The following is an 8,775-nucleotide window of genomic DNA, read 5'->3' as shown; positions in this document are numbered from 1 at the left end:
AAAACAACAGAATCTTTTTTGTGAAAAAAAAAACCCTCTACTACTGGCACTATATTGTTGACACCTGTGCCTGCTTTCAGTTGTATTCATTCACTAAACAGTGGGTAGAATCTGTCACATTGCTCAGGAGGACTTCCCAGAGGGAAGCAGCTGTTCTTTTATCAAGCTCTCCAGCAGTGTAGAGGAAAGGAAAGGAATTGGAAAGTGGAGGAAGGAGGTTTGATAGAGAAAAAACATGAAAGCGTGCACTACAGAAGGAAGGAATGAGGCAGATGTGGGGGAGAAAAGAGGGGCTCTCTTGGGGTTCTATGCCAGACACTCTCATAATGGTTTTTGTGCGATCTCTATATATTAGCACATGCTAATGACCAAATCCACGGCTGCTCCGCACATTTGAAATGTTTTCTGCTTGTCTATTATTCACTCTTTTTCTCTCTGGAAGAGAATTCTACTATTTCATGGCTTTCCTTTAAACAAACACTGCAGTGCCTTATGGAGAACTTTCATTCAAATTGGACATCTCTGAGTGTTTTCCTGTTTAATTATTTACAAGCGTTTGACTTCTTATTTGAATTGCAGATCTTATTCACTCAGCATAGCATGTGTTTTGGTCTCAGCCGCAATCTTGCATCGTCTCTTTCCCCCCATTTTGCCTTGCAGCAGAGACAACAAGTGCTGACTTTTTTTAAAACGAAAGAAAGAAAGAAAATATCTGGTTTAATGAGAAGATAAAAAAAATCCATATGTTTACAGAAAAGCCCCTTGTGACACTGCTGTATTAAGAGTTTGCGTGTGGGTTCCTAAGCCAAGCAAACAGACTGTCTGGGCAACATGTGTCGTATTAATTGTGTCCACAAGGGTTGATAAACTGCCACTGCCATGGTTCCTGCAGAGGAGGAGGCACAGTCACCACTAGGATAACCATGATTCATCTCACACCCCTGCCCACTGTCAAAGAAAGTAGGCCTTGGGAAGAAATCTAGTGTTTGTAAATGCAGCAGACTGTAGTCAGTGTATTAAATAACACTGTTTGGAGCCACTTTCAGATCAGGTGTCAAACTAATTTTACTTAGCCTGTTATATTTACTTAGCCAAATTTCAATAGGGTCAGACAAGCAAATAACATTGCATCATAGCATATCTCCAAATTAATTTTTATTTATTTATTTATTAACCTTTATTTAACCAGGAAGATCCCATTGAGATTAAAAACCTCTTTTTCAAGGGAGACCTGGCCAAGATAGGCAGCAGCAGATGTCTCACAGTTACAGAAATTACTCAAACACAGGCAGCAACAACACACATGCAACAATAAGTGAAAGAATACAAATAAAATAAAATAAAAATAAAATTCAATAAAATTCAAATAAAATAAAAAGTCAGTTAAAATGACAATCAATCTAATTGAAACAGTTGCATGTTATGGACTTGGCCTCAAGGATTCGTAGTTTAGATTTAAAATCACTTAATGAAATGAATTCAGTCATTTTCCATTCCTTCTGCAGTTTGTTCCAGGCCGAGGGTGCTAAATGGACAAAAGCTCTTTTACCAAGTTCAGTTCGGGCAAATGGAACAGAAAGCAACAAGTAACCATGCGGACGAAGAGAATACCGACCAGCATGTTTCATTACAAGCAGGGAACATATATAAGAAGGCAGCAACCCAAGTATCGCCTTATATATAAAACTGTATAAATGAGAGTTCCTCCGACTTACCAAAGCAGGCCATCCTACCTGAGAGTATAACTCACAGTGGTGAGTCTGAAATTTACAGTTAGTGATGAACCTCAGACAAGCATGATACACAGAATCAACCATTCGAAGACATTGAGCAGAAGCATTCATATATAGAATATCACCATAATCCAGCACAGGCAAGAATGTTGCAGCAACAAGCCGCTTCTTTGTATTAAAAGAGAAACACAACTTATTTTGAAAATAAAATCTCAGTTTTAACTTCAGGTTTTTCACAAGATTCTCTACATGTGGTTTGAAGGTAAGCGAGTCATCAATTAAGATTCCCAGATATTTATAGGTGTGAACCAACTCTATTTTATTACCTTCAAGAGTGGTTACTGATGGGATTGTTTGGGCTCGTCTCCTTGATTTAGAAAACAACATGAGCTTTGTTTTGTCTGCGTTGAGAACAAGTTTAAGCTGATGTAATGAGTGCTGGACAGCAGAAAAGGCTTTCTGCAAGGAGTCGATGGCTTGGACAAGAGTTGAACCACAGCTGTAAATAACTGTATCATCAGCATAGAAGTGCAAGTTTGCATCTGGCACATGTAGACTAAGATTGTTTACGTAAATGATAAATAGAAGGGGACCTAATACAGAACCCTGTGGCACTCCGCTGTGCACTGTAACAAAGTCAGAACATAGACCGTCAGATTTAATGCACTGAGTCCTGTTACTGAGGTAGTTTGAGAACCATGCCACTGCTCTCTCAGAGAGTCCTGACTGGAAGAGTCTAAGTTTTAAAATACAATGATCAACAGTGTCAAATGCTTTTGACAAATCAATAAAAAGGGATGCACAGTGTTGTTTTTTATCAAGTGCAATAGTAATATCATTTACCACTCTAATTGCAGCTGTGATAGTACTGTGATTCTTCCTAAAGCCTGATTGATATTCAGATAAAATGGCATTGATGTGCAAAAACTCCTTTAACTGCTCACACACAAGAGCTTCAAGAACTTTGGCCAGCACAGATAGATTAGATATTGGTCTGTAATTAGTTAACACTGCTGGGTCGCCCCCTTTTACAGTTTTTGCCCGTTGCTTGAACACTATAAACCCATGCTCAGACTAAAGTAACACAACGTGAAGCTTTTGTTACCATACCTCAAACACATGTACCCATACCTTAAACAAAAGCGCTGCTTTGCACCCCAGTACCAATTATGCAACACTCCTACTCCTTTATGCAACACACCTACCCCTTTATGCAACACACATGGTCCTGCATGCTACACTCTATTTCATACATAAGACACTTCGCTCACAAAATGAAATCTCAGGGTGCCATTCGGAAAACACATGTATCCAAAATACAAAACACATCGGATAATTGCAACCACTCAAATACACACCTGAAGGCACGTACTTGCAAAACCGAACACCAATTAGCCAACTACAAAAAGCCCTCAGCGTAGCCATTTCAAGAACTTTGCAAGCATGGATGGAGGGAGAGCAAGAGGAAGAGGAAGAGGTAGAGGAGGAGGAGGAAGAGGAGGAGAAGGCCGAAGAGGCCATGAACGGACCCATATTTCTGATGAAATAAGAGCAACTTTGGTGGACCATGTCATCAACCATGGCCTGACTATGAGGGAAGCTGGGCAGAGAGTCCACCCACATCTAAGCCGCTTCACAGTGGCATCTGTAATACGAACATTCCGACTAGAAAACAGGTATGTCTTCACCTCCATACCTTCTGCTCTACTCAGATGGTTTCATAGCACTGTTCTACAGTATATCACATTACCATATCAAGTGTACGGGGTGCTAATGCTCCTTTTGCAGCCAAAGTGGCTGATTCCTTATATTGAAGTACAGTGTTGTACAGTGGATGACACAGTACATACAGTAAAGTACTGTAAGAAAAATAAGCAAACCGATGACAATATGTGGTTGTATTCCTCCAGAATGACCCGAAGACCTTCTGGGGGAGGACGGCAACGCCTGTTCACACAACAGCAGGAACTTGCCGTTGTGGACCTAGTGAGGGCAGACAATGCCATCCGTCTCCACCAGCTACGACGGAAAATACTTGCAGACAGGCGAGTGTTCAGCAACATAAACCATGTGAGCATCACCACCATCAGACGCATCTTGGGTAAACTCAGCATCACCATGAAGCAGCTCTACAGAGTCCCATTCGAGAGGAACAGTGACAGGGTCAAAGGACTTCGAGCTGAATATGTACGGGTACGTGTAACTGTCCCTTACATTTACAATAGAGTATTGGTGAAGTCCAGTAGCAGCTGAATATGTACCATATCAGTACCACATGGATCTATTCTGAGAGCTACACAGGTACCTGTGTGATGGGGTGAGGGTGCCGTATGTGTAGCACTGTAGTACAGTGACATGTTCCCCTTTTTTTCAGAGAATCTTGGCCATGGATGGAGCTGCACAGCCTCATGAATACATTTTCATTGATGAAGCTGGATTCGACCTGAGCAAAACAAGACGACGGGGTCGTAATGTAATTGGCCAAAGGGCAATTGTGCACGTCCCAGGGCAGCGCGGGGGAAACATCACATTATGTGCCGCCATATGCCTTCGAGGGCTTCTGCACCATCATGCAATACTAGGTCCATACAATAGCCAACACATACTCACATTTCTAGATGCTCTCCATGATATAGTTGTACAGAACAGACCAGATCAGCCCAGGTTTGTGGTGATATGGGATCATGTCAGTTTCCATCGGGCTGCTCTGGTCCAGGCCTGGTTCTCCAACCACAATCAATTTGAAGTGGTATACTTGCCCCCTTACTCACCATTTTTAAACCCTATTGAGGGTTTTTTTAGGCTTGGAGATGACATGTATATGACCGCCAACCACATGCCCGCATGCCTCTTCTGCAGGCAATGGAACAGGCCTGCGGCGACATTCAGGTGACAGCAATCCATGGATGGTTTCGACACAGTGGTCACTTAAGTAGTTACAAAAGACACCCAAAGATGAAAATTTATGAGGAACATTTGTCAAAATCAAGTCAATCAAGGTAGACTTTTCGGGGCTTTTGAGATTCGGCCGAGTGGGTAAATTGACCAGCTGGGTAAGACTGATAGAATCACAAAAAGATTTAAAATCATCTGAAACAGTTTTGAGCCAATCCCAGTTAAAGTCACCAGCTAGAACAAGCTCCCCATAATTTAGTCTGGACAGCAAAAGGTTTAAAGAACGCAGAGCTTCTGTGGAGGCAGAAGGGGGTCGATAGCAACAAGCAACTGTTATGCAAAGACCCTTTGCAACATTCACATTCAGAGCCAAAAATTCCAATTGTTTGCAAATTGATTCTGATAGAACTATTGTAGCATCAAATTTTGACTTAACATAAGCAGCAACACCACCACCTTTCTTAAACCTATCGGTGCGATAGATATTGTAGCCAGCCATGCTAACATGTTCATCAGATATATATTTAGACAACCAAGTTTCAGAAATGAGGACAATATCTGCATCTGTTGATTGAACCCAGATCTTGATCATATCCATCTTGGGTAACAAACTGCGCACATTAAGATGAACTATCTTCAGCCCAGGTGAGGATTTAAATTCAGATGGTGTCTGGCTACATTGCAGCTCAGGGCCTGGGTTAGGTTGCACATTACCAGATAAGAGCAGTAGTAAGACGATCAGAAGTCTCTGCTTTGTACTTATTGATTTTGACGTGTGAAATGTTGACACAAAGCAGGATTTTTCGTAACTAATTTTGTAATTGTACAAAGCAAGAAGGTTTTGAAGATGAGGTAAATCTTTCTGTAGTTCAAAATGATTAATGTCCTGTTCCAAATACATTGGAAATTGTACAGGATGTATAGCAGCAGTGACGCATGTAGATCTGGGAACCATGTCACGCAGAATGGGGTCACGGTTAAATTTTCTCATCTTAGAAAAATTGAGTGTCCAAAAGTCCCCCACGGCCAGTAAGCAAAGTAAAGTTATTAAAAAAGCCAATATCCAAAACACAATGATTGTTGATGCTGAATTAAATAGGCTGCACAAACCTAGGATGGCAAGTAAGGCTCCAGCCAAAAGTTCGGGTCCTGGTGGCTTGCTAGCAGAGGGCTTCTGCTAGCACATTCACCAATGTGGTGTAGAAGGCTTCAATCAACAGCACAGCGCCCGATGTATTGCAGATAAGCTTTTCGAGCAGCACAGGCCTTGGTGTGGTGCTGATGTCTTGCACTAGCAACACAGATGCAGTTTGTTCAGCCGGCAGCAAAGGCCCTGGGGTGGTGCAGATGGCCCCAGCCAGCGGTACAGGCCCTGGTGAGGCTCAGTTGGTTTATGCTAGCAGCACAGGCCCTGATGTGGTGCCTATGGGTCCAGCTGGCAGCACAGGCCCTGGTGAGGCTCAGTTGGTTTAGCAGCACAGGCCCTGATGTGGTGCCTATGGGTCCAGCTGGCAGCACAGGCCCTGGTGAGGCTCAGTTGGTTTATGCTAGCAGAACAGGCCCTGGTGTGGTGCCTATGGGTCCAGCTAGGCCCTGGTGCAGTGCAGATGGCCTCAGCCAGCAGCACAGGTCCTGGGATGGTGCCGATGGATCCAGCTGGCAGCACAGGCCCCGGTGCAGTGAGATGGCCTCAGAAAACAGCACAGGCCCTGGTTGAGGCTCAGTTGGTTTATGCTAGCAGCACAGGCCCTGGTGTGGTGCAGACAACCTCTGGTAGTAGCAGAGGTCCCCCCCAAAAAAGACCACTTTCCAAGAATTTACAGAATAGTTTAAAATACTCTTAAAAAGCTTGTTAGAAAAAACTAAAATCCATTTAAGATAGTAAAAAACAAAAAATACCCCAAAAATTCAAAGCAGACATTCAACAAGGAGACATGCTGCTGCCATCTTGAATGAATTATATATTTACTTATGAGATGATGAACAGCCTTAGATGTCTTCAGAAAAATATGTGGAATTTCAACATTATATGCCATCAGGTACAGACTATATTAAAAGTTACAGATTAAATGTCACAAAATCTTCCAGTTTAGAGTGTTTTTGGAGCTAAAATCCAATTTAATCATAGTTACTTTGGAAAAGCATTTAAACACTGCAAACATTAATAACTTCTATGCAGCTTTCACATTTTTCTATAAGATTAAGTTTGCCTATGGGAAGACAGTTCTATGACTTGAGAGAGTTCTGCAATGATCAAGTACTTTTCATTAGTGGGGTGAAAGAATCTCAGCTTGCTATATGTAACCCAGTCCTTTGGTAATAAATGTTTACAACTGTTCAACTGATTCTCCATAAAATAATGCACTCGGGCTTATGATGATATTGAGGGAGTCTTACTGTTATAGGATCTTTATGAGTAGAGATGGATCCATGTAGGTTAAGGTTTAAAAAATAAACTCTTTGTTATACCTACAGTGTGTTAATCCATTAGCTAGTTAATCCTGGCAGAGCACCTAAGACTTAAATTGCCTGTACTGTGTTTTTTTGTGAGTCCTTACTTCCTTTTCCCTGCAGGCATGTGCTTCAAATCTTCAGAGTTCAGTCAGTTTGCATGCAAGAAATGAAACAATATTCTATGATCCCCAGTTCTCCAAATTTACTGATATGGTTTTGTCTGTATCTGCTGGTTTGCGTGCTCTTGCATGAAAGGGACAGCTAGTATCTCTTAAAAAATATGTTGTTCCAAGGAAAAGACAGCATTTGCAAAGATAGAAGCAGAAAAACTAAAAACAGCTCAGGGATATATGTTTATTTGCTGCATTTGCAACACAGCTCTTTATGTGTGTGTCTGTGTATGCACATTCCATGCGTGGGTTTCCTGTATATGCATTCTCCCCTACCCTCCGTGTATGTTTGTGCAAACAAACTTGTGCTTTAATCTAATTTTATTGACACTGCTGTGTTACCTGCTGAAATTCAATGTGGGATGATCTTTTTCTGCCCCTCAGCTCAAGGTGCAGCCAGAGATATCCCACATCTTTCAAAACAGCACCTCCATGACGAGTTGAAAGATCAGCAGGAAGGCATGCTTACTTAACTAGCAGTTGTTTACAATGGTAATTTGCCTCATGTATTTATTTATATTTCATTTAGCTCATGAACAGCATGGCAAAGAAGACACAAGGCTTTAGAATCCATTTTGGGCATGATTTAAACACTTTACATGCATGTTTTTTCTAAAGGACTGTGCAATCATGTGCTCAGTTACCTAAAGTTAATACCTGATAAACCCCAGAGTGGAGAATTAAAACAGCATTAAGGATGGATGATTTTCTTCATGGCATCCTGTCAAAGCTAATTTATTTAAACATTCTTGTTGCTTAAATTCATAATTTGCACATTTAAAATATGAGACCTGTGAGGAATGCCCACAAACATGGAAAAGACCCCCAGCTTCTCCTCCACAAAAGTGACACAAACGAAGTGAATGAGTTACTGTCATGGTCCAGCAGGCCTGCTCTATTTTCTTCTCCTCTGTATCTCTTCCTCACTCTCAGTTCTCAGCTGGAGCTCGGCAGGCCTTGGTGCCTTGCCGTGCCCCTGGGTGCGGCATCCCTGACCCAGTTTCTGCCAACACACCTGTTTACTATTACCACTGTCGATTACCTTCTGGGAAAACGGCAAGCTGAAACCTTCACTTCTTGCCAGATTATTACCAGCCTTGTGCTTTTAATCAGGGTGTCAACTTGGAGTTGAGTTCCCTGTAAACTGAGAGATTCTCTCTATGTTTACCTATTTCAAAAGACTGACCAGAAAATCAAAGCTGGTCATTCCTTTTTACTTTCTCACCTGGAAAATCCTTTCCAACTGACTCAGTGTTCTGGACGCCCACCCACAAACTAATGATGTGTTGTTTGTGAACAAGCCAGCTCTAACAGTTAATGGTGATATGTCTGACACTGAAGTCCTGAGGCCTGTGTCATGCAAAGGGGGTGTGTCCAAATGAGGCCCGTGTCAAGGCCTGTATTGTTCTTCAGAATATCACGTGACCAGTTTGTCTGAAATTATGCGATACTTATTATGTGATTCAAGCTGTTGAAAAGATACAGGAATTTGGTTTTTGCATGACGTGGATCTAAGGTGATTG

General features: G+C 41.9%; 1 protein-coding gene across 1 annotated transcript; it reads left to right on the top strand.

The window, feature by feature from the left end:
- The first annotated feature begins 2,794 nt into the window (after positions 1-2,794).
- Positions 2,795-8,317, top strand: LOC147321466 (uncharacterized). The gene is made up of 4 exons (XM_086305378.1): positions 2,795-3,409; positions 3,644-3,926; positions 4,108-4,419; positions 8,186-8,317. Exons 1-4 carry the CDS (start codon positions 3,177-3,179, stop codon positions 8,315-8,317), a joined length of 960 nt encoding a protein of 319 aa, XP_086161504.1. The 5' UTR covers positions 2,795-3,176.
- The last annotated feature ends 458 nt before the right edge of the window (positions 8,318-8,775 follow it).

This window comes from Aulonocara sp. 'chitande type north' Nkhata Bay, linkage group LG9 (genome assembly GCF_057382095.1).
Source record: "Aulonocara sp. 'chitande type north' Nkhata Bay isolate Kocher_YH1m ecotype deep benthic linkage group LG9, A_spYH_male_GT1.1, whole genome shotgun sequence".
NCBI classification, from domain to species: Eukaryota; Metazoa; Chordata; class Actinopteri; order Cichliformes; family Cichlidae; genus Aulonocara; species Aulonocara sp. 'chitande type north' Nkhata Bay.
This window is presented reverse-complemented; position numbering and strand designations above follow the sequence as displayed.

What these genes read in the sequence shown, in the direction of transcription:
- LOC147321466 (XM_086305378.1), top strand. Translation starts at nt 3,177, where the DNA reads ATGGATGGAGGGAGAGCAAGAGGAAGAGGAAGAGGTAGAGGAGGAGGA. An exon ending in TTCGAGCTGAATATGTACGG is followed by an intron (nt 3,927 to 4,107) that starts GTACGTGTAACT and finishes CCTTTTTTTCAG; the next exon opens with AGAATCTTGGCCATGGATGG. An exon ending in TTGTGGTGATATGGGATCAT is followed by an intron (nt 4,420 to 8,185) that starts GTCAGTTTCCAT and finishes CCTCACTCTCAG; the next exon opens with TTCTCAGCTGGAGCTCGGCA.